The sequence below is a fragment of the Conger conger genome, chromosome 18 (genome assembly GCF_963514075.1).
Source record: "Conger conger chromosome 18, fConCon1.1, whole genome shotgun sequence".
Classification (NCBI taxonomy): domain Eukaryota; kingdom Metazoa; phylum Chordata; class Actinopteri; order Anguilliformes; family Congridae; genus Conger; species Conger conger.
Genome location: NC_083777.1, coordinates 22,430,833 through 22,456,689, shown reverse-complemented (window position 1 = coordinate 22,456,689; position 25,857 = coordinate 22,430,833). Strand labels below are relative to the sequence as shown.

The window sequence follows — 25,857 nt, the reverse complement described above, 5'->3', positions numbered from 1 at the left end:
AAGTCAACTCTTCTTCTGTAGTTTTTACTTTATTCAGACAGGGAAGCAGAGAGGGTAGCAGATAGAGAGAAGGGCTCACAGCTCAGTGCGATGGCGGGGAATCGAACCCCCAAACCGCACAGGTTGATTATGTATGAGTCAGCTCCCTTGTGGACTGTGCCAGTGTCTCCAATCTTTTTATGTGCACTTGCCTGGTTTTTTTCTTGGATTGTGGCTGCATTTTCCTAATGTACAGATGTACTTTTTTTTTCCCTTTGATTAAAAAAGATAAAACTTTTGGGGCATTGCATGACAATTAAACGAGCACTTTTAGCTTTGGGGGAAATGATGTGGCAGAGACAGGAAGTGATGCGTGATGCTCATGGCTGGATCGGTTGACGCTGCGCAGGTATAAAGGGCGTCGGCCGGAGTGCCACGCCCCGCACGTCCCCAACCAGCCCTCGGAGGCGGCGGCGCACTTCTACTTCGAGCTGGCCAAGACGGTGCTCATCAAGGCCGGGGGCAACAGCTCCACCTCCATCTTCACCCAGCCCTCCGCCAGCGGGGGGCACCAGGGCCCCCACCGAAACCTGCACCTCTGTGCCTTCGAGATCGGCCTGTACGCCCTGGGCCTGCACAACTTCGTCTCTCCCAACTGGCTCTCCAGGACCTACTCCTCCCACGTGTCCTGGATCACAGGTGAGCCCCCCCCCCCCCCCCGCTCACGTCGCGGGTGACTGCAGATTCTGTGGGGTTTTGTGGTTTCCTTTCAGTTGGTCACCAGTTAAGGTTCATCAATCGGTGACATTTATTCCCTAAATGCTGACATGCACCAAAGACCTCATGGAGTTGAGTCTGCCACTATCCTGCCCCTGACTCCATCCAAGAACTTCTGTCTTACCTTCACACTACACACAATTTCCAGAGCTACAGCTGCCCAACCCTGTTTCTGGAGATCTATCGTCTATCCTAATTTGGCACTCTTGATTCTACTAATTAGCAGCTCAACAAGATCTATCGCTGTTGAATGAGGTGTGCTTTGTTAAGGTTGGAACAAAGACTGACAGGACTGTATATCTCCAGGAACAGAGATAGGAACCTGCTCTAGATGGTAAAAACCAGCAGAGGAATGCAGAAGGCAATTGAGAATTACAAAGTAGTGGCCAGAAAGTGTCCACCAATCACCATGAGAATTGTTCTGTCAATTGTCACCAATGTACGAATGTATTGGTGGAGCGCCCTCTGTGTTCCATCAGCAAGGTGACATCACAGCCATCGTGTCTCTGTGATATTGTCCCTGGGATATTTTCTGTAGACTAGGAGGTTAAGCCACGGGTCTCTGTGATCTTGTCCCTGGATTGTTATGTTGCGCTCCTGTAGTCCTGTACTCTGGGAGGTTAAGCCCCTGCTCTCTGACTCTGCAGGTCAGGCCATGGAGATCGGCAGCGCCGCCCTGAACATCCTGGTGGAGTGTTGGGACGGGCACCTCACCCCCCCGGAGGTGGCGTCCCTGGCCGACCGGGCCTCCCGGGCGCGGGACCCCAACATGGTGAGGGCCGCGGCAGAGCTGGCCCTCAGCTGCCTGCCCCACGCCCACGCCCTCAACCCCAACGAGATCCAGAGGGCCCTGGTGCAGTGCAAAGAGCAGGTAGGACCGTCATCGCCACCACCGTCAGGTCTGTGTCACCACCACTGCTACCACCTGGTCCTGGGTGGACTGTGACCGGGAGGAGGATCAGGGAACGCAGTGGAGATTTGGTTGTAAATGAAAACAGCAGACTGACTCCGGTCCCAATCTGCCTAAACAAAACCAACCTGACTAGTCTTCAAAGGTTTACCGGGTACAGGGTGGCTGTGAATGCTGAGCTTTGGAACACATAACCTGCAGGCTACGACCAAGAGTCTGGATCGCGTAAACCCAATGGAGATGTACATTTCCTCCCAGAGTCTCCTTCAAAAATAATAAAGGAAAAATGACAAAGAAAGTAAGAAAATAGTGTCCCGATGGAAGGATGTATACCCCACCTGGGAACAGTAAGTCGAAATTGGGGTGAATGAATCAGGGTCAAACACACTGAATATGGGACAATCAGACCAAAGGGCTAAAGGAAGAATCAGTCGTACAGAACGAGGCAGTGGTCAACCGCAAAATTGAATCCGCAAACAAATCAAAAGAGAATTGAAAGTTAAACAAAATAAGGTCAAACACGCAAAGTCAACAAAGTCTTCCGCAAGCAAAGTTTGAAGAGGTAGTCTCCACGAGTGAAAGGCAAACAGCAGCTTTTTCAAACAGAGGAATCACAGATGGAAGTGTCTGATCTGGGGCAAACTGTGAAGGAACTCAAACACACAGCAAAGATACGCAAATATAACGCGGTACTTGTGACAGAGGTCTTAACGACCACCATTATTACCTTCATTGCCACGATTACCACGGTTCCTATTATATATCCGCAACATTACCATTATACTTCGACCTCCCACTGTTATCACCATGGCATATCAGCATGAATGATGAGGTTTCTCTGACTGAATAAACCCTCCCTCCCTCCTCCAGGACAACGTGATGCTGGAGAAGGCCTGCATGGCTGTGGAGGAGGCAGCGAAGGGTGGAGGGGTGTACCCCGAGGTGCTTTTCGAGGTGGCGCACCAGTGGTACTGGCTCTACGAGCAGACCGTGGGGGGCGGAGTCGGGGCCCAGCGCGAGGGGCCGGGACGGTGCGGGGCCAACGGTGGGGCGGGCCGGAGGGCCCCCGATGTGGGCCGAGGCGTGCTGGACGGGGGGCCCATGGACCAGGGAGGGGTGGCGGTGACCGCCACGGTGACCGCAGCTGCAGTGGTGCCCGTGATCTCCGTGGGCTCCACCATCTACCAGTCCCACGGCATCCCCGGAACGGCCATCGCCCACCCCCATACCCAGGGCCTGCACCCCTACACCACCATCCAGGCCCACCTGCCCACCGTCTGCACTCCCCAGTACCTGGGGCACCCTCTGCAGCACGTCCCACGGCCCACTGTCTTTCCTGTGACCGGAGCCGCCTACCCACAGGTAAAGGGGTCACTGAGGGTCACTGAGGGTCACTGAGGGTCATTGAGGGTCGTTGAGGGCTAGTGAGTCAGTTAAAGTCGGTGAAAGTCGGTGAGACTAAGGTGGCAAGACTGACAAACACACAGACTAACACTGACATACACACAGACAGACAAATTAGACATAGCTTCAAATATCTTAGTGAAATACCTGAGATCTGTCTGGATGAACCTGGGACTATAACAAGTGATTCCTGTGTGTTGTGATACACTTGGCTGTTGTGTTGGGGCTGAGTCTGTGGATGTGACAGAAGTCACCGGGACGTTAGCGTTCCTGCTCTACGTGTGATCTGATTTTTAACGTGCCCGTGGGCCCTCTCAGGGGATGCACCCGGCCTTCATCGGCGCGCAGTACCCCTTCTCCGTGGCCACCGGCCCGCACCCGCCCATGGCAGCGACTGCGGTCACATTCCCGGGCGTCCCGGTACCGTCCATGACCCAGATCGCCGTCCACCCGTACCACACGGAGACCGGCCTGCCCCTCAGCACCACCGTGGCAGGTCAGTGAGTGCGGGATTGGTCGCTTGTTTCTGCCGTCGACGAAAATTCCCATCCAGCAAAACCGGCTTACACCGCGCCCTGCGTTTCTCCGTGCTTCCAGTAGGTGGCTCCACCATCCAGGCCATCCAGGGGGCGGCCCTTCCGGGACTGTCTTCCCAGCCCACCGCATTGGTCAGCACGCCCTTCCCATCTGAAGACGAGCAGCACAGCCAACCAATCAGCCAGCAGGGCCTTCATTACCTGCACTCCGCCTACAGAGTTGGTGAGCGGGTTTTTCCATAATACCGTGCGCCTGGCATGTGCTCTCTCCATCGACAGGGAGAGACCGCAGTGTTGGCTGTAGTCTGCTAACCTTGCTGCATTATTTACCACCAGGCCAACTAGGAAAAGCGATGTGTTTTTCTGCATTGTGTCAGTTATGCTGTGTTTGACAATAAGTCAATTCAAGTCAAGTCAGTTTTATTTGTATACAGAAAACTCTCAAGATGCTTTACAGAGTAACAGAAGTAACAAAAACCAGGCCCCAAATAGCAAGCACCTGAGGTAAAGATAAGGAGGATTACAAAGGGAGGTGGTTTTCTGTTGCTCGTCAGTGATTGGCCGCTCAGTGTTTTGAGTGAATGTATTGATGCAGTGTGATTGGTCCACGCAGGCATGCTCGCCCTGGAGATGCTGGGCAGGAGGGCACACAACGACCACCCCAACAACTTCTCCCGCAGCCCGCCCTACACGGAGGACGTCAAGTGGCTCCTCGGGCTGGCAGCCCGCCTTGGTGAGTCCAACCGGACGGTCAGGGGGCTGGGGTCTGTGTGCTGGCCGTGGCAACCTGCTCCACCCTTCCTTTGATCTACTGGGCCTGATCCGAGGTTCTGTAGACGTGACCAAAGGGTGACCGTTCAGGCTTGATGGTCTGTAAGCACGACTGAAGGTTCTGCAAACGTGTGACTGAAGGCTCTGCAAACGTGACTGATGTTCTGGAAGCATGACCCAAGGTTCTGTAAACGTGACTGAAGGTTCTGTAAGCGTGACTGAGGGTTCTGTAAACGTGACCCCGGGTTCTGTAGACGTGACCCAAGGTTCTGTAGACGTGACCCAAGGTTCTGTAGACGTGACCAAAGGTTCTGTAGACGTGACCCAAGGTTCTGTAGACGTGACCGGAGTGTGACACCTGCTCGTTCCTCCCCAGGGGTGAACTTCGTGTACCAGTTCTGCGTGGGCGCGGCCAAGGGCGTGCTCAGCCCCTTCGTCCTACAGGAGATCATCATGGAAGCTCTGCAGCGGCTAAACCCCGCCCACATCCACGCCCACCTCAGAACGCCAGCCTTCCATCAGCTGGTGCAGCGCTGCCACCAGGCCTATCTACAGGTAGAGTTACTGTTTTTATTACAGTACACCGCTGTTATGATTACCGTTATTATACCCGAGCGCATAAGACCTACCTGCAACACAGGATCACAGAATGATCATTTCATTCAAATTTAAACGGCCTTCAGAAAGGCTAAAACCGCCCGTCTATTCACAGGACGAGACAAATGGTACAGTGCTGTGAGTCACGCTGTGTTGGCCTGGGTATTGTCGGCAGGATCGGGTGGGAAACCCATTTAGGTTTGAGAGAGCAGAGGCACTCGGTTCCGTTCAGCGAAGCGCTCTCGAAATAAACGGAGCGACCGGCGAGATTGCACGCGCTCAGTGCTTGGCTTTCCCCCCCCGTGTCGTTGAGCAGAAAGCTGCATCACCAGACCTGTTGAATTCAGCGAGCTTAATGTTGACATTGAATCAGTTTAATTGGCCACAGGAACTTCCTGAAAAGGAACAGAGAAGTGCATTGTCTCCCTTGCCGTTACAGATCTTTGGCTGTCTGCTCCTGCTTTGATTGGTCACAAGTGTAACAGCCTTCAGGCTCCAAAAGCAACATTAAACAGCAGCCCCACCAATCTGTTTCTTTATTTATTTATTTATTTTTACAGTCTGCTGGCAGCTATCCCAGATAGACACTTAGGTTTGGGAACAGGCATCAATATTAGTATTATTTATGCGTTTAGCCTCTGGACAAGGATCCATATTGATGATTAAGTGTCCATGTTTGAAATTCAATGAGCGCTCAGTCCCTGGGTAAAGAAAGCATTAAAAACCACAGATGCACTGTGGAGTGGGACACGTGCGCTCGTAACGGAGAGAGATTTTAAGGAAAGGAAAAAAAATCTGAAATTGTGTCTGAATGTTAAGTGGTTGCCACTTGGACGGGAGACGTCATGGGAGAAGCGGCTTGCTGCTGGGACTGATTATTTTGCTGGTGGGGGGTGGCAGACAGTCTTATCTGTGAACTAAGCGTAAAAGCAATTGGCAGTGATGGGGCCACAGCATGGCAGGAGACCCTGCGATGAGATGGATGAAATCCAGATGAGATGTTAAAAGGTAGTCCCGGAGTCCCAACTCGCTGTGGTAATTTAAAATCTCGTGGTTAAATAAACAAGACGCGGTCAAATAAAGCCAATCACAGCGGACCTATGAGGCGAGCGTGCGCCGCTAAAAGCCGCCGGAGTCCGTGATGACGAGAGAGAGGGTGAGGCGGTGCGGAGGTCTGGAAGACCCCAGGGGGGGTGGGGGGGGTCAGGCCGAGGGTCTCTCCCCTTTAATGTGTTCATTTTTAGAGGGTGCCGTTTAGGGTGTAAATGCACATGTACATATGCTTCCAAATCTGGATTAGTTAGATAAAATTGGTTTAGATTTGAGAAAAGGCCATTCGTTGCCCTCCTAAATGAAAGGCCACTGATGTTCTCACTAAGGAGTGAAATGAAAGGCAGGCTCCGGGACATGTACGTGCGGGGGGAAACCGAGGACATGACCTGGCTGTCCTCAGTAATACTTACGGCCCTGCCAGAGACCAATGTGGTCGTCGCGTGAGACTGGTTTCTGGTTTCCCCCCGATGCGCCCAGGCTCAAGTGCCGTGTGTGCGTGTGCGTGTGCGTGTGCATGTGCGTTCTGGCCTATGCAGTGTGTCTGCTGACTGTCAGGCTAAACATGTCCACCAGCCTGCTCCAGGCTCAAATTCGCACACAAATTGGTGCCGATTCCTTCCCAAAGTGTTACATCTGTAGCCTTGTATCTATATTATGCATTTGGTGTATTGTTTACAAAGGTGATCTCATATTTATTTCTGAGTATTATGCTATTTCATGTAAAGCAACTACGTCAGTGGATAACACAAAAATGAAAATACACAAGAAATATGGGTCAAATTGGGTATCGTGCATTTCCTGTAATGACTGAAAATCTGTGCCTAAAAAAAAAAAGTGTCAAAAATAAAAAAAGTTTTACTTCAGTAATAAAACCGCAAAGTTCACCGAAACTTATTAAACCTTTGAATTGGAATGGAAGCCGTCTTCAGACCCTGCTCTGAAGAAGAGCGTCTCCATTCCCTGTGAAAAGAAGCTGGCACAGCTCACAGATTCCTCCGCTTGTTGAGCGAGATTGTTGAGACCTTAGCGGGCAGCCCACTTTATTACAGTGCAACGAGAGCTTTCCTGTGAGAACAACAAACCCCAGGGAAAATAGCTGGAGGAGAAAAGTTTTTGGCCAATATTTTATTTGTATGGTCTTTCATAAAAGCCGTGCAACTTATTCACAAGCAGTTCAGATACTTTTGTAAGTGCTTATGCTTGTCTATATAGTGCTTTTCAAAGTGCTCTGTACTGCTCATAAAAGAATGATATACTTTTTATGAAGGATCATTCATCGAAAGAGTTTTTGTGGTTCTCATTTGTACTTGGTGTTTATGAAAACATGATGCATTTCAATTGGACGGTGCCTCTGGCCTTCCTAAAAAAAACTACATCTCAGAGAAAATGCTTAACTACTAGGACGGGTGTGTGTGGTACAGTGAGCGGTTGGATGAGCAGAACGTCCTGACTCTGGTTAACCCCTCCCCCTCCTCCAGTACATCCACCACCGGCTGATCCACCTGACCCCGGCCGACTACGACGACTTCGTCAACATCATCCGCAGCGCCCGCAGCGCCTTCTGCCTCACGCCCGTGGGCATGATGCAGTTCAACGACGTGCTGCAGAACCTGAAGCGGGGCAAGCAGACCAAGGAGCTGTGGCAGAGGATCTCCCTGGAGATGGCCACCTTCTCTCCCTGAGCGCGGAGGGGGAGTGCCGGGGGCGACCGCCCCCCTTCTGACGGAACACGCGCGCCTGAAACGCTGGCTTACCCTCCCCCCAGTTCCTCCACCACCACCACCACCTCCACTGCAATCTCCCCTGCCCTGCACATACCACACCCACACACACACACATATCACACCAGCACACACACACACACACACACACATACCACACACACACACCACACCCGCACACACACATACCACACCTGCACACACACACACACACACACACACACACACACACACACACACACACACACACACACACATACCACACCCGCACACACACACACACACGCACACACACACACGGACACGCACACACACAAACCACACACACACACACACACACACACATGGACACGCACACACAAAGCTGCACAATCAACCCATTTCACACATCGTCAAACTCTAATGATGCAACAGCTGGTGGACACAGAGCCTGCAGCCGAGGGATGGCTCGGTGCAATCGATGGCTTTGGCCGACGTCCTGTCTGTGCCCTGACGGTCCATTTCCAATTCATGTCCCCCTTACCCCCTACCCACATCCCTCCTTTACCCCCCTACCCACATCCCTCCCTTACCCCCCCTACCCACATCCCTCCCTTACCCCCCCCTACCCACATCCCTCCCTTACCCCCCCTACCCACATCCCTCCCTTACCCCCCCTACCCACATCCCTCCCTTACCCCCCCCTACCCACATCCCTCCCTTACCCCCCCCTACCCACATCCCTCCCTTACCCCCCCATACCCACATCCCTCCCTTACCCCCCCATACCCACATCCCTCCCTTACCCCCCCCTACCCACATCCCTCCCTTACCCCCCCCTACCCACATCCCTCCCTTACCCCCCCTACCCACATCCCTCCTTTACCTCAGCCAGCACCTCTAACATAACCCCAGCTATCTTCCAGCAAGGTGTCCCAAGCCCCTTCTGCCCGTCCCCTTCCGCCACGTTCTTCCCTTCTGCCCCGCCCGCCGGCTCCCTTCTGCCCCGCCCGCCGCCTCCCTTCCCGGCTGACGACGGCAAGCCGGCTGCAAACGCGGTCGTTCCAGGAAAGACAGAATCTCCCTTTCTTTTTTTTTCTTTTTTTTTCCATCAGTGTTGTTGGTTGATTCTTTTTTTTTCTTTTTTTAACGAAACCACTGAAGAAGTCAGATCCATACTGCAACATTCCTCTGCCCTGGCAGGGCTGTCTCCTGCTTTGGCCTTTAAGGGTTTTAAGTTTTGGTATTCTGACGGTATTAAAAAAAAAAAACAAGAAAAAAAATATACATATGATTTGTTCAAAGTTATTAAAAAAAGTTAATATTAAAGGAAATAACCTGAGTTACGGGTGACGACTATTCAATGTTTTTTTTGTTTATCGTTTTTTCTCCGTTTTATTTTGTATAGAATGTTGTGAGATTGGCCAGAAGTGAGAGAGAGCGAGAGAGCGTTGTGAATACTGCGCGAGTTTTTCCATGTATGAAGGAAGAGTGGGGCGGTGATCCCACGATACACAGGACCCTGGCGTGACCAAACAGACCCCGCAGATCAGCCGCATCCCAGGTGCCATTCTTTAGGTTTTTTTTTTTTGTTTGTTTGTTTTTGCGCGGGCCCTGAAAGATACAATACGAGATGCGAGTTGTCAGAACACCGGTCGTGACTGAAGAGCGTCGGCTTTGTCCTGTCTGGCGGTTGAAGATTGACCGCGGAAAGCGCTTTCCCCCCCCCTCCCCATTTTTGAACACAAGGCGTGTTTGAACGTGATTGCACACGCGATGCCTTTTTGCGCTGAGTGGATGTCGACGTGAGGGCACTGACGCACGCGTGGGAATCTCCCGTGTGACGTGGGCGCCGTGGCGGCGAGCGTTCTGCTGGGGCTGAAGCCAGACAACCGTGGGTCCTGACCTCACCGCCAGGCTCCGCCCTGGAGCTCACAGATGGAGAGTGACTGAGTAGAAAATGTACTGTGATATTTTTGTATTCTTCAAAGTGTAGCTTGGTTGGGAAAAAAAATAAATATATACACACATATATATATGTATATCTGCACATACACACATATATATGCCATGTATGTTTGTATGTGTATATATAGATATATACAAACTGTGCAGATTGCAAGAGGCTGTGATTTAGAATAAAGAAAAATAAAGAAAAAAAAGATTAAAGCAATATTGAAAATGTAGAGTTTACTTAATAAAGATAATTCAAAACACTATATTTTCGAATCCTTGCAGCATGTGTGATTGGGTATGCGTTTGGTATTTGGGGGTGGCGGGTGGTAGGTATGCTTTGTAAGGGGAAATCATGGTGTTTTATCAGAGTCCAGCTGTGTCCATAAATCACTGTCAAAATAGCCTCGAGTGGTAACACACTTCACATTATTGGAAAATACCAGAAATGCCTTGGTCACAGAATTTACACAAACACGTAGGCTACATCTGCCTCGTGAAGAGCCTGTCCATTCAAATGTGGCGTGTCATTGAAAACGTCATATTTAGCAGTTCGCCTTTAACGTAGGAGGAATAGGCCGATTTTTGATGGATTCAAATTGAAGACCAACTCTGCAAGTTACTTAACAAAACCTGCGCACAGTCCTACCCATTGAGCCCCCGATCCGAGCGCACATTTTAAACGTACCGTGGAAGTTTTACGCAATTGGCAGTTTATTTTCTACAACTTCGCAAAAACTATCTTTTTGATCTTTTATAATTGTAAATATTTTCCAAGCATGTATTGTAAACCGCAAACGTCGTCGTATGTGTCCGCCAGGGGGTGCCAAAGAATAAGTTTTGAACGTCAAAACCTGCCCACAGACTTGGTTGCCTAGAAAAATCATGCGGGTCATTCACCCACTGTGTCAATAACAGAGTCATTGCAGAATGATTCGTTTTTTGTTTTTGTTTTTATTTACTGAAATTTGACATGGCACAAAAAAATATCATACATTTTATTGCAGTTTAACGTACTACATACACGTACAATTGAGAGATTAACATGAAAGTTCTTAAATGCATAGTGTATTGCTATGGACGGGTTCCCAAACTCAGTTCTGGAGGACCACTACGCTCGGTTTTACCACCACAGTTGCAATGCCACTTTTAACAGTGCTCTATTGGGTAACACTTTACAATCAGGCTACACGATTTGACATTAACTAATGTAATTAACTGAGAAGTCGATATGTTCAGCTTTCCTGATGTATTTATACATCACGAATTCATGTCAACAACTACATTAGATAATGCCAATTCATATTGGAATGAAAAAACAATGCATGTCCTATCGTCTTAAATTGAGCAAATACATGAGCTTGTAGTTAAAAAAAACCAAAAAAAAATTAACTGTTGAAGTTAATTTCATGCTCAATGTATTTGTACACCACAATGTGAACAAGGGACTCAAGGGAACCACTGATATACCACTGAACCTTGCACTGCGACCATGTCTAAGATTGGCATGCTCCATCTCCGTTCAAACATGTCAACATTAAGCTACGGTGAACACTTGGCAGGAAGCCCATTTAACAAAACCATGGCATTATCCTGCACATCCTTTACCGAATACAAGTGTTACATAATTGTATGTGAATTATTCAGCGATTAATGCACAATGGATAATGAATAAGAGTTGAGAGTGGCTACAATCCATATTCGCGCGTGGCACTCGAGCCACACTTCGTGTCGGCGCTTCCCCAGTTGGGGCCCCTTACCTGAAAGAATCACAAGCGAGGTGCTTTCATTTGGACCCGAGGTTGACCAAATCCGCATGTGTTCACTGGGGAGGGGGTTAGAGTTTTATTTTTTCAGTCGATTGGTGGTAATTTGGTGGGTTACAAAAAAAACGTGTCCTTTGGAATAGGGATATTGACATCGACTCCCCCCCTCCTCAACCTACACATTCCTGCAAGTAACCACAGTTTTAAAGTGCACGACTTTGGGAGAGCGCCCTCCCCCTTTGCTCGAGTATTGGTTTACTCCCGAGTTTCGGCAGAGCCCATCAATTGCTGAATGAAGATGGCGGAATTGTACGGGATGCGGTCAAACAGATTTTAAACTTACCGTTTTGAAATATTTTAGTTATCGTCCAGTTCCTTCTGGAGGGTGTTTCGAAGACGCGTGTAGTGGTAAGTTGGCTGTTTCAAGTTGTTTTCATTTTCGCTTGTTTAGACACATCGAGTTGGAAAGCAATGGCTGGGGTGCAACGTTGCTTCTTAGCTAACGTTAGCTAGGGTAAGCTACACAGCCATCTCAGCGGCTTGCGATGCCAATTCAGAAGTCACCCTGATTCCTTTCTTTTTCTTCCAGTGGAAATGCAGGATGTGTTTTCTGTTGCGAATATCAAGGTGAAGTTATAGAACTTATTGTGATATTATGGGTCACATGTTCATGTATCGAAAATGAGATTATTTTGCTAATCCTTTCAGCTAGCTAGTTGGATGAGACGTTAAGAGGAGAGGTAGCTAGTAGCTAAGCAGTTCGGCACCTAGACTCTTGCTACCGTTAGTGATAGCTAGCTGACTAGCCTAAACTAAATCGAATGAAAGTTTTAGCTAGCTAGAATAACGTTAGCTAATCTGTTTTCAGTGCATCTGTGTGTGGTCATGGAAATCAGTGTGGCGTCCAATTTAGTTGGATTGCTATTTTCTGCGATTTGTCTTCTCAAAAAGCATCCTTGAAATTAAATAGTAAATCTATTTATCCATCAGTTACGTTTGCTAGTCTAAATGAATAGCTTGCTTGCGAGGTAATCCAGTCAGTTTAATACGACTCATTGTTCTTATTCACCTGTTTTAAGATCGCTCGCTATCGTTAACTTTACGTTAACTTTTATCTGCCGGTTGAAGGTGTTGCTGTGGATTCATCCTGCTTGGGTTAGCCAGCTAACATACTTTGCCGTCGCTTATTCAAAGATAGTCAGATAACTGTGCCTGTTCTAATTATGCATATAACGTTTGTTTGTAACTAACTAGCTAGCTAACAGTAGCTGGATAGTCATGGCTATTAACGTTATTTCTATGTGATCGTATTGTATCTATTTAGCCAACGTTACCGACATGTCTCATTTTATGGAACAGCAACGTAACTAGTCTATTGATTCACATTAGTGACGACGATTGTTCTGTTGATAACCTGCGTAAGTCTGGTGAATTCTACGAGGTAAATTCACTTGCATGTTTGACGCTTGTGTGCGGATCGGGAAATGTATTGTGAAAGAGAAGGGTGTTGTTCTGTTCTGCTAACTTAGCTAACATTAGTTGGCTATCTTGCAACTAGCTAGTATGTATGTATAATTGCTTATGTATCTTTTATTGGCACGTTTTGCTAGTTGGTATCAATTGGCTGTCTAGATTGCAAACGTTCATACAGAGATGTAGGCTAGCTAGGCAATGTTACGTTACTCCTAGTTAGCTAACCAGGGGGGTGAAGAATTTACGCTCTGGATGGCTGGCTGGCTGGCTGCGAAGAGTTTATCGTTAGTCTCAGTTAGGGAATCGATGTCGTTACATTTTTTTATCAGTGTGATGATTTATCCGCACATCAGTTTTATCTGTTGTTGGATTTTGAAACTATTCCTCTAGCTTGGACGTTGTGCGTGATCCTATATATTGCATTTTTATCATGGGCGGACTGTGGATTGTTCCTAAGGGATGCAAAGTCATCCCCTTCCCTTGGATTTTGGGGGGATTCCAGTCCAGGTATTTCCAACATAATTTCCTGCACAAGGAGCCACATGCTATTTGGTTATTGAATTACAAGGACTCGATTATAGACTGCCACTACTGTGATAAAATGTGCACACTTTTATGGCTGGTTAAGCTTTCAGAGCATTCTTGGATGGTAGTACATACAGGACTCGTATTTCTGTTAAACCCTCAGAAATAAATGAACGCAAGCATGAACTGATGAGTTCATAACTAACCTCATCTTAATGGGCGAAATCGCTGTTATGATGGCTCGTCTTAAACTCAGGTGCACTCATTGTGCTCCCATTTTATGTTCCATATGGAAGTCTTACCCCACAAGTTTCCAATATGTACACAGTCTCCACCCGTTGTTTATTTGGCAAAGATGTGTACCATATCTACCAATGAGAGGTTGGGTGTTAAACTGAAATGCATGGTTGCAAGTTGCCCAGAATGTTTTAAAAGGCCCTGTAGTCCAGTGGGACTTTGGCTGTGAAGAAAAGTCTATTTTGAGAATTCCCCCCCACCCCCTTAAGTCAATTTTTAAAGCTCTTCCCTCATTTCAGCTTGCAGTTGAAAGCCAAATTAGCACTGAGCTGCAGGGTAAAGCAGATTTCGGTCCTGAGAGCATATTGCTGATGGGAGATAACCGCTTTGTAATTAAGAGCAATGCCTGGGGTAGCTTTCACAAGGTAAGTATTTCTGTGCAGAGGGTATTAATTGGTGTCTTTGAAATTGGAACAAGGCTTGGTTTCCTTTTAATGTGACACTGTGAAAATAACACTGGGAGAAAATAACGCACCACCTTGAGAACAGGTCCTGAACAAATTAGCTGAATCTTAATTTAAAAATATTTCTGATGTGCTTTGCACCAGAATTCCCGCAAGTTCCCTGCAAACCAGCTGTGTGAATCCCAGCCCCTCTCTTCCGCACCTCCCTTCTCCAACCTGGTGCCTTAACTGGTACTATTTCATCACAACATTATTCTTGTCATATTTTTAAAGAATAACAATTCAACTTATCATGCAGCCCCTTTGGCCTAAATGATCTCTGTTCACGGGTCATTGCTGCAAGCCTTGTATATGTATATATACACACACACACCTCTCTTTGCAGGCTTAATTGTCACCAACTGGAGTGGTGTTGTATCAGTAACAGTGCACCATCTGCATGGTGGATGAACATCCCTCTCCTCTCGCCCGCTCTTGGCAGTCGTGTTGGTGCCGTTTGGCTTGCATGGGAAAAATGTGTTGCCAGTTTTCCCCGGTTGTCACAATTGTTGAGGAGTGTCTGCTGTTGCCTGCTCGCGCTCCACTGCCAATCGCTGTGCTGAAAAGTCCAACGGCTCTGCTGTGAAGTCATTCTGAATTCATACAGACACAGTATCTAATGACCAAGTATTGTAAAATTCGCATCAAGTTTGCATCTGTGCATTCAGGAGAGGGAATTCGGACAAATTCTGCGGATGCCCTTACTGAATACTGGCTGGCAAGCAGGCGTTGTTTCACAGAACATCGACGCTCTAGAGTATCTGTTACTGCTAGTGCATGTTCCCATAGACTGCCTGTGCTATGGCAAAGGGATATTGGCAAACACATTTGATGCTAGTACTATTTGCCTAATGTCATTTTAACGAATAGTTCCCTTTCTGGAGTTATGTTCAAGTATTGTGCCTGTTTTAGATTGACGTAGGCAGCTTTTTTGGATGATGAAGGATATTTTCAGTATTTGGAACTCTTTCCTATAGTGCATCCAGCTTCGGTCTGCTGGCATGAGGAATTCTGGGATCAGCAGGGCTGGGATTCTCAGCTTTACCATGGCAACGGAGGGCCTAGCCAACCCCTCGCTGTGGGACCCACGGCTCATGAGTCATACCCGCACTCGGGTCTGCCAGTCATTCATATTCAGCGTGGACCTTGCTCTTCATGGTCCGCGGTGTTGCTGTCTGATTGCCCCCGCCCTCTTCGGGGACACTCTGTGGAGGTGGGTGTTTTCGTCCTTGCTGGAGGGCCCGGCCAGTCAAGTGGGAACACAAAAGTGTTTTTGTAAGACGCTCTTCACAGGCTGTTGGGCTCGTACACAAAGATGCCCTGCAAGGCTGGCTAAGAGGCTGTGTGGCGGCTCATGTACTGGCTGTGTTCACTACGCCTGAATCTCTCCGAGTCCCAGTCAACCCTCAGGAATGGTGTCCACTCCAGTGGACCTTTCGGGCCTTGTAATTGAGTGAAGCTTGCTGGGAGAGGTGGCGATGGATAAAGAACCGCGGTTATATCTAATCATTTGTTGCAGTGTCGTTTTGAGCGAATGTTGGCCGTACCGAGGTTGGCCGAGTGAGGCGGATTAAGCTGAGATGTTGTCCGTTCGTATTCAGCCGGGAATGCGCGGGCGTTGCGTCGAACCCCGAAGAATCCGGAGAGAAATTGAGCTATTTGAGATGCTGCAGCAGCAGTTACCGAGGTAGGGCAGCATTAACAGGGCCTCAAATGAAATGATATTCTCACGAGCACGGTTGGCGGGGGGGTAAAAATCGAATGTTCTTTTATGGGAAGACTTGAGCGCGATGAAGCAAGCGGATGATGCTACCACAGCAGCAGGTGGGAGGGCTATTAAGCCTGACCCCAATCCCTCCCTCACTAGCTGTGACAGAACTTCACTTCCTCCATGATTTAAGTCTAAACCGCCCCTTCTGTAGCCTCCTTCCTTTGGCAGGGGTGGACATTAGTATAACAAAAAGAAGAGGATCCTGCTTCTATATTGTGTAACGGCAGAAGGTGTAAGTTCAGGGTTCTTAAATTCTTTGCTGGCGAGGGGCCGACTCTGTCCTCTGGCTTCTGCCAAAACGAGCTGGGGGCTCGGAGTGTTGTCATTTTGGGATGTTTTCTGGTCTCTCGGAGCCTGAGGATCTGCAGGGAACAAAGTTATTTGGACGGGGATCAAGTTTAATAAGTTGCGGCGATGTGAGAAGCCAGTGCATTCTGTTTGCCGGTCATGTTTTCGCTCGCTGCTTTCCGTCTGTGTTGTCCGTGTGACAGGGAAAATACGGTGCTGTTATCTTTTACCTGAAAAAGCGGTTTGCATTGCTTTATAAAATTGGCCATAGTTTAAGGGCAATTGGCTTTAATAATTTTCCTGTCCATTTGAGATTTGAGCAGCTGTTGACAGGCATTTGTGGGGAAAGAGGCATTGCCCAATCATGCTGTCTAGGACTCTCTCTCCAGACAACAGTTGTGGTTATTGAAGGTTACTTTTGTTTTGAAAAGTTGAAAGTTGGGCTACTTCTCCAAGGTTTACCGGAAGCCCCAGCATGATGAATGTGTTCAACTATCATGAAGTTCAAGAAATAAATCAGAATTGTATGACAAACAAAGATGACACAAAATCACAAGATTAACAACACCAACTATGCCTGTTGGTGTAGTTTTTCATAGGGCACACAAACGAGTGGGAGAAGGCCTGCTTTCCTAGCTTCCTAGCCCGTTTCCTAGCAGCATGACGTTCAGGATAAGGTTGGGCGTGGCCAATGAAATTCCCTAGTAGGCCAGAAACAACTTTCTTATCTATCCCAACAAACTCCACCCCCCCTCTGTGCTTCCCCACTGCAGACACAAGGGGGGGGGGGGGTGAGGAATTCTGTGCTTGGTCAAACATGCTAATCTGCGGCAGCCCCCGAAATGCCTTCGCTAAGCGCATAAGCCCCCCAACAATCCCCCCGCATGTTTCCCTGCCTGTGGCATGTGCTCTGGCTCTGCCACCGGCCTGGCGAGCAGATGCCAAAGGCTTTATTTTAATTAGCCGCCGTCCAAGATGCGGTGCTTAGATATGATAATGTATCTTTTAACGCATCGCACCCCTCCTCCCCCCCCCCTCCCCCCCACCACCGATTAGGACGGAGCCCAGCGCATTCCTAGCGGCGCGAAGGGCACGCTCGCTAAGTTTGGGGCGAAATGGGCTCCGGAGCGCGCTCGGGGCGAAAAGGACCGCGAAAATCTGGCGGGCGGGCTCCGCCACTCCACCACTCCACCAGAGCGGGCCCCTACAATACCAACCCATGCATTAAATAGGACTGCCTGCGTTACGCGTTCATTCAGCCTATTCATTTAGCAGCCAGGGCAATTAGCAAGACTAATGTGGGATGATAACGTTTCGCGGCAGCGCAAAAAAAAGAATAATAACAGCTTAGGTGCCGAAGACTGGGTGAGTGAAAATAACTGGCGCGGTGCTTTTTTTAAAGGCCGCTAAAGCGAAAGGGGCTCGACGGTAAACGCTACAGCGCATGACGATTATCCTGAAGAGCGGCGCGGATCGTTCTGGAGCCGGAGCGTAACGGTTATGGGCGAAAACGGTGCTCTCGCCGGTCGCTGCCAGCCGTGATCCGTAATGGCAGCGCTCGTGTTGGTGTTCTCCCCCCCCTTTCATAACGCGCACTCGCGTTGAAGTCGTTTGTGAGATTTGCTGCTCTGTTTTGCTCTCGATTTAGCGTTTGAGGGAGGAGGCGGCTTCACGCGCGGCAGAATCGAGCCGGCTTGGGCCCGACTCCGTCCCGAGGTTTAGCCGCAGCCGGGCCCAGCTGGCTCCATCCCTCCCCCCCTCCCTAGGGGTGACATGACCGCAGACCTCGCTTTAGGACCAGATTGTGCGTTAGGGTTCGGGCGAAGCCTCATTCGCACAGATGGAGCAGGGTTTGGTGGACGTCGGCCGTGTTTCGGTGTGACGCAGCGTGACCACTTGGTTCGATCGTTTGACTTCAGTCCTGCACCTGTGATTGACATAAAGCAGGAAATCAGGAGTTCCAACAAGGTTCACTGTCCACCTGTACAGACTATGGATAGATCTATGGATAGATCTTTTGTGATTTCAGTTGCTGAAATTATTTTGACATGCCCATCGCTTTTAGCTGTCTTAACATCACGGCATAATCCTCTATGTTCCCTCGTACCATGCAGTTGTTTTGCCAAGATCCCCATTGTCATTTTAGTTCGTTGTGCTATTCAGCAGTTCGTTTTTTTTTATTTGGCTTTTTCCCTCCAATTGGTCTGAGATGATAATTGGCCAAGGCCGTGGCTGACACTTCAAAGTGTGCATCTTGGAAGCCCACATTCGTCCGTTAAGGTAGTTTTTATTTTTATTTTTTTATTTTCCTCCGTGGTTGCTGGTAGTCTGGCTGCTGTGGACATGAAGGTGCAGGTTCTCAGCCGGAGACAAGTTGTATCTCCTGCATCTAAGCCCCCGATGAAAAGTGCTGTTGACTGTGGTGACCGTTGTACTTTCAAAGGTCAAAGTAGCTTATCATCCACAAGCGGGCTGTCAAACGGCCAACTCCTGTAAACAGCTACACGAGGACAGAGGACTGACTTTTTTTTCTTTCTTTTTTTTTTGTCTGGCAGCTCAGTAATTTGTTTGGAAAAAGCATTAAATGCGACTTTTATTCGAATTGTAAAGTAATGCGTCCTGTTCTCTGGCGTGTGATGCCGGCTGACTTCAGCTCCCCCGCGACTGGAGAGCAGAGCCGGTCGGACGACCCGTCTATGAGATGGCCGCCGTCTTGTTTCTCTTTGGTCTTCAGCGTTTAAGCGCTATCGGCGGACAAACGGGCCTCAATGAGAAACACATTGGCGCTTCGCAGATGCATCGCGATAATGAGGAGTGTATTTGAAGAAGGGGAGCCGAGTAGGGTGGCTTTGCCTTTTCTGTTGAAGAGTGGAGTCGGTTGGCTTTAAATGAGAGATCAAAGGGATGGAGAAACAATATTTTTAGAGCAGCGCTGATGCATTAGTTGGCGGATTTCTGCGGGGGTTGGAGTGGGGGTGGGAACGGGGGGGTCTGGCATTCTTTGATTCTTCGGTCGGCATCTAACAACCTTCGGAAGTAGTAGTCTGGCGTATGGTGGTTTATGATTTCCTGTACTAATAACTAATTTAAAGATCTGGCCTGAATATGCAAAGATACTGTGCGCATGTATGAATGTCTGCGGCTGAGTATACTATGTGTGTGTGAATATGTGCATTTGTACTTGCATGTTTAAATGACAAATATGCATTTTATTGCTGATCCAGGCCTAAATGTTAAAACTCAAAGGAATGATGTGCAACCAGCTCCCCAGATTGCTTGGCTCGATTAATAGAATACCGACTTTACCTACGCTGAAAAAAATGCAGGCCTTGAGGCTTGTTTTGATTCGATAGAACCAGCCTGCTGATATTCCGGATTCCATTAATTTGCAGTCAGGAGACCGGATATTAATCAAGCAACTTGAGCCAGGCCTTTGCTAGCGCGTTAGGACGTTTTAGAGAAAACCCAACAAGAAAATGTCCCTCTCGCAGTGTAATGCGAAAGGGCCGTATGCTCATGACTGAAGAGCCGTCTTATAAGCCATGAAAGTACCTACATCACTGCGATCATTGGAGCTTAACACGACCACAGATTTTATATTGTATGATTTCCTACTAATATGTTTTTTTTTCAGATGCAGTTGTAAAAATAGTTCCTAGCTGAGACTGTACTTTCAGTGGTTTGTCTGCGGGTTGTAGCCGTACGCTAACGTTGGCTCAGTTAATGGAGTGAGTCTAAGGTGATGTGCAAAAGGGACGCGGTGAAAAGCATTAGCACGGTCTGTGTAGTATTATTTTAGGTTCACCCCTAAAAAGCGATGAGATGCTGTGTGGATTAATGGGACGCATCATCGTATTTGCACTGTGTCTCTAGACGGTTGTTGCTATGTGCGTTCCTATGGCGACGAGCAGCATAGAAGGAGAGGCATAAATACTGCTATTCATTGGGGATAAGATCTAGAGATGATCTGGAATCTGGAAGTGGAGCACCGTAATGATTAAAAGGCCCTTAAGCACCAGGGGATTTGTCCCACACACAAAACAGCATACCGGTGCAGTACAGCAATGATTAATGTGCGTAATTATGTCATGCAATAAAGTTTCGGTATGTAAAAAGGGGAAGAGTCAAATATTAATAAACCGCAAGTGAAGGTTCACCAGTGGTGGGGGTGAAATGGTGTTCAATTAGGCCAAATTTACCTTGAAGGCTTTTCATTTTTCTTCGCTTTTAACTGTGCGGATATTTGTGCATGTAGTTTTCTGTATTTCTTCCAAAAATATTTATAAAGTTTAGAAAGAAAGCCAATACAAAGTGAGAATTTGACTCTACAGCCATTTGAAATGAGATGGGAATCTGCACACCTTTATGCCCTCACTGCTTATGGAGGTTTTATCGGTTTTCACTTTTTCGCTTTTGAAATCCTTGATAAATGATCCGTGAAAGAGAAAGGGGAGGAAGCGGAGTTGATCGCTCCCCGTCCGAGCGCGGGATGAGACGCCGCCGCCGCCGCCGCACGGAAATGCCGCGGAAGATGTTTAAATTGCAGCGGTAACGATCGCTTTGGCAGCCTGTTATTTCGCAAAGGCGATGACTGGAACGAAAAGCCGCTCTCTGTCCTGTGCCGACGTCAGGGGGGGACCCGTGACGGTCAGTGGGCTGACGAAGAGAGAGGGGCTGTCGGAAAAAGGTCCTGTGGGGTGGAGCGGAGCTCCCGGGAGCGGTCGGCACCGCCACGGGAACGCCGTCCTTCCCCTCGACACGCTCCGGCGCTCCTGAGGCTCGTTCCTGGCCTGCCACTGGTGCGTCGCCGAACTGGGTTGGAGGAGAAAGCCAGAGCAGCAACGCTGGTCCATGATGTCTTGTCCAGTTTGTGACAAGGTGTATTCGTCTGCTCCGAATACACCTTCCTTTCTTGGCCACAAATGCCATCGACTATGGCTCCCCTTACCCCCCCCCCGCCCTGAACGGGCCTTTTTTCTATTGCGCTGCTTAACCTCTGAGTGTGCAGTGACAATGCCCCTCCGCGGTGGAGCGGACGCTGGCACAGAAGAGCGGAGCGGAATCAAGCGGCGCTAAATAACGCCAGGAATGAATTTGCAGCTGTCGGGATCGGCCTCTCGGGGACGGGCCGAAAGCCGGCGCGTTGCGGTAATGAGCAGCCCTAATTTGGAGAGCAGGTTCTCCTCGCCTCGACAATTAGCCGGCCGGCCGGCCGCGGGGCCTCGCCGCGTTCGCTCTCTTCTCCGTGACCGCGGAAGCCCTCCGCCGCGACTCGCGACCGCAGGCGTGTTCTCCAGATTAATAACGTCAGCGGCACGCACGCCTCCGCGTATGAGCTGCGGTGATTAAGGGCGAAAAAGGCTTTATGCTTTTAGGCGAACTGCTTGTTTTGCGTCATCGCGCGGGAGTTCGCGGCCCCTTCTCTCGCGTCTACTGTAATTCCCGTGCATAATTTCACAGAGCAGGCAGCGGGAAGACATGCTGTGATATGGAGCCATTTTGATGAATGTCAACCCTTCACATCTCGAGAAGAGTCCTTCAAAGGATCTTGACGCCCCGGAGCAGAAAATGCTTGGTTAAGAGTGGCGTACAGAAACGCTTTGTTTTAGTCCTGTTCCGTGGGTCACTGTGCTGTAGGAGATAAGGTTGATTGCTGCCATTTTTAGGAGCTTGGTTCTTCTGTGTGCAGTTTACTACCGTCAAATTGGATTTGCTTAAATTGGATTGGGTCAGTAAATGACTTGGCTGTATAAATCGGCGGTGCGTTAAACAGAAGCTACACGAGTCTGTTCCAGGGCCTTGTGTCTCAGTCTGTGGGTCAGCGTGCTGGCCGCTTCCGATTTCCCACAGATAAAACTTGTTTGTTGGACCCCCACGTATCGCGGGGTGGGGTGGGGTCTAAATGCAGTGCATCATAATCAACAAAGCATCCTGGAAATATGTTTTCAGTGGGCCTCGTTTTCATTATTATTTGTGGAGGGAAAGAGGGCGAAACGGCCGATTTAACGCTCCCCCCCCGCAAATTGGTCGCAGGGAGACGCAGTCGAGCGCTTTGCCCAATTCCCGACGACGGGCCTGCATGTTCCGCAGTCGACAGCACGAGTGTGATTGGGAGCTCACAGGATGCTAAACCCCTTTGGTTATGAAATTCATAACCCAATGAATGAACAGCTCGTATGTTCAGACCTTCTGGGTGGAAATAATAGCTCCCGGAAAAAGACAGAAAGCTGGCGTTAGTGTCCCGTTCCGGCGGTGGGAATGTAATTACAGAACCCAGGTGCGCTCGAATTGAAAGCGCAATCAAAAGGCCTGAACCCGGCCCAGCAGACCTCGCACCGGCAGAACGGAGGCACCAGCCACGGATATAAAATATGAACAAACGATCCAGACGGGACCGGGATTTCGTTTTGGGTCCCTGGGAAAGCTGGGGTGAGGACAAGTGGCTTGAATCCTCAATGAGAGTACCCTCTCTGTTGAGTGTTTTTGAATGTTATCGGAACGTTAATTGCAGCTGGAACCTAACGAATGACCTAAAGGCCTGACCAGCTTTCGGCTTTCACAAGGGAGAAGAAGCATGGCTGGGGGAAGCAAACTCTATCTTTGCGATCTTTCGGTTTGTTTGTTCCTTTGGACGCTGGGAACATATTCAAGGGTTGGGGTTGTGTGAGGTACAGAGAGGCAGGGTAAGGTATCTTATTGACTGGCTTAAGGGACCTTTAGTATGTCTGTGCAGAACAGAAGCAGCTGGACTTTACACTTTGAGGTTTGAGGTGGCCTTTTTTCACCTTCAGGTGACTTTCAAACGACCGTTGAAACTGACTCTCATCCGCTAGGTTAAACGTCTTGCAAGTCTCACGCTATCCACGCCGAGAGACCGTTTTTGCCGTGGCTCATTAGTCGGGGCTGTGGTCTGAGCAGGCCCTGCTGTTGTCGAGCAGATCTTTCTGGATTTCCGTGCGATCGCTCTGGGAATTCTTCCCGTCAGGAAGCGAATGCCTCTGCAGCTGGGTAGGTCCTCCCACGGACCTGTCCTCAAATTCCCAACATGCCCCTCTACGTTCCACGTCCCCGTCGGCCATTAAGTTCAGCACCCGGGTCCCAACTGCAAAGACGGATGCCGCAATATTGTCTGAGCTGTCCTCTCGTTAAAACCGTGGCTCTGTTGGCCTGTCCTGTTTGTGGAAAAATCCAGGCAAGCTGTTGCAGCCAGGGGCAGCTTACAGGGGCGAAGGGGTTCTGCTTCATCCAGTCGTGTGAACCTGGCCCCCCTTGCGGAGAGCCCGATGGTATCCCGCTTGACTCGGCGGTGTCTGGGAGCTCCAGCGCGCTCGTGAATCCTTCGTCTGAGCTGTTCGGCGACCCGCATCGTCTGCAACTGCTTCACTTGTGAATTTATTATCTCTCGCCCTTGTGGAAATGTGTTCTTGGCTGAACTGGCTCACCCCCCCCCCCTCCGTCATGTGTTTCCGAACTTGCGGGGCGAGCTAGACATACCCCAACGTCCCCCCCAGGGAGGGGTATTTACGACACCAGCCCCAGTTTTTGCGGTGTGCCCAGGCCGACATGTTGATATTAGGCCCGTTGGGTCGTACGCTGGGAGTGCCGCAGCGAGGCTCATTACAGCCTGATCATGGCGGGTCACAGTCGCCATCGTGTGACCGCGCCGCCACGTTCACGGGTACAGAGGGAAGTCATCAACGCCGCCATCCCAGCACACGCTGCGTCTGCTGCGGCGTGAAGTCGGGACGGGTGCAAATTAGGCTTCCCGGGAGAGCCAACCCCAGCCAGTCAAACCCAGCCAGACGACCCCAGCCCATGGAGAGGTCTGGTTGGCCACACGCTGTACCGCAGCTCCAGCTCGGTGATCCACGGCAGCTCGGTCCTGACTTGCGCCGTACTGTAGATGGGGTGTCTGAGTAACGGGGGTACGCGTTCTGGGAGGTTCTTTTTTTGGGGCTGTAGCGTGGCAGGACGGGCGCAGCCCCTTTGATCACGAGGTGCCCGTCACGCGTCCATAGCAGCTGGACTGCCCCGCCGAATGTCCGCCCACGCCACCAGGGCTGGCTTCCTCCCAAACGACGGCCCAGCCGGCCTCAAACCTGCCTGTCTGTACATCTGCTGCCAGCTCTCTCTCCCTCACACCTCCATCTCACACCTCTCTCTCTCTCTCTCTCTCTCCGTCTGTGCCCTCGCTCCCTCTCCTGCTGTCCTCCTCCGTTCTGCTTCCTGCTCTCTCTGCCCTCCTCGTTAGCGCTCTCCTCTTCCTCCGTTCTGCCTCCCTTTTTCTTCCCTTCCATGTGTGTGTCTCGCTCACTCTCCCTTGCTGTCGTGCTCTACCCCCCTTTCCCTCTCCCTGTGCTGTGTCCCTCTTCTCTCCCCTCTTCCTCCCTGTCCCCTGTTCTTGTCTTCCTCGCAAAGCTCATCTCCCTCTTCCCTGTCTATTTTCCCTGTCTCCTTTTCTCTTCCTTTCTTCCATGTTCTCTCTCTCTTTCTCTTTCTCTTTCTCTCTCTCAGGTCATGGGCCACAGGGGAAGCCTTTGTTTGCTTTTTCTCAGCTGTCTTAATACCGGCTTTTAATTAGAGCACTGTAAACAAGTGGGATTTGTATCTCTGTGTGTGTGTGTGTATCTGTGTGTCTGTGTGTGTGTCTGCGCCTCTGCGTGTTTGTGTTCGTGCGTGTGCATGCGTGTTAATGAGTGTGTATGTTTATTTGGTAATGTGTGTATGCGCATGTTAATGAGTGTGCGTGTGTGCAGGAGAGGGAGGTGTGTGTCTGTGTGAGTGTGTGTGTGTGTGTTTGTGTGAGAGAGAGGGAGGCCTGTGAGTGAGGGAGCGCGAGAGAGAGCGAGCGAGCGAGAGAAAGGAATCTGCATTGTTGAGTTGTCGCTTATGGGAGCTTATGCCCATTCTCACTCTAGTAGGGTGTTTTTGTCCCAGCCCAAGCTAAGCGGCTGAATTAAAAGGCGCTCTAATGTCGATGATTGCTGTGCGTAATGGCAGGGGGATTGTAGGGGATGCTTGCGCTACAGTTTGGCAGCCTGTGTATGCTTTTTTTCAGGTACTTGCATGAATGAGGCCTATAATTACAGCACATGTGGTGGAAATGCTCCAATTATGTTCTGGATTAGCTGGCCGCATACATTTGCATTTTAATCGAGGCGGAACGTGATTGGCCGCCTCCTGGCGTCGGTTGTCGCCGGCGATGGAGGGGGAAGATGTATGGCATGTGAACGTGCGCACGCATTAGCGCTGTGGCGTGGGCGCGGCTCTGGCTCTCCTCCGCGCGGTTTGGAGCTCTTCACTGCACCCCGTCACTCAGCCTGCGGCTCGCCAGGCTCAGCCAGGTGGCTCCTTCACTGCGTCCTGCGCACAGGCCCGAGCCTGGGGCCGGCTCTCACCCGCTCTCACCTGCTCTCTCACCCGCTCTCTCGCCCGCTCTCACCCGCTCTCTCACCCGCTCTCTCACCCGCTCTCTCACCCGCTCTCACCCGCTCTCTCACCCGCTCTCACCCGCTCTCTCACCCGCTCTCTCACCCTCGCTCTCACCCTCGCTCTCACCCGCTCTCTCACCCGCTCTCTCACCCGCTCTCTCGCCCGCTCTCTCGCCCGCTCTC

General features: G+C 49.8%; 2 protein-coding genes across 4 annotated transcripts in view; both read left to right on the top strand.

Annotated features, from left to right (window-relative positions):
• Positions 1-7,985, top strand: part of zswim8 (zinc finger, SWIM-type containing 8) — a 39,758-nt gene extending 31,773 nt beyond the window's left edge. Inside the window, exons 19-26 of the mRNA XM_061227957.1 lie at positions 389-678; positions 1,404-1,627; positions 2,537-3,028; positions 3,389-3,566; positions 3,668-3,829; positions 4,220-4,339; positions 4,754-4,932; positions 7,506-7,985. Of these exons, the coding sequence (XP_061083941.1) occupies positions 389-678; positions 1,404-1,627; positions 2,537-3,028; positions 3,389-3,566; positions 3,668-3,829; positions 4,220-4,339; positions 4,754-4,932; positions 7,506-7,709 (1,849 nt within the window). The 3' untranslated portion in view covers positions 7,710-7,985. The remainder of the gene's footprint in view (positions 1-388; positions 679-1,403; positions 1,628-2,536; positions 3,029-3,388; positions 3,567-3,667; positions 3,830-4,219; positions 4,340-4,753; positions 4,933-7,505) is intronic.
• A 3,709-nt stretch (positions 7,986-11,694) lies between these two features.
• ndst2a (N-deacetylase/N-sulfotransferase (heparan glucosaminyl) 2a) overlaps positions 11,695-25,857 on the top strand; it is a 95,489-nt gene continuing 81,326 nt past the window's right edge. For 2 of the 3 annotated variants that reach the window (XM_061227961.1, XM_061227959.1), the window contains exon 1: positions 11,695-11,854. The gene's annotated coding sequence lies outside the window, so the exon portion shown is untranslated. Of the gene's footprint in view, positions 11,855-12,001; positions 12,074-25,857 lie in introns of those variants that run through there. The other variant, XM_061227960.1, reaches the window with a different exon arrangement.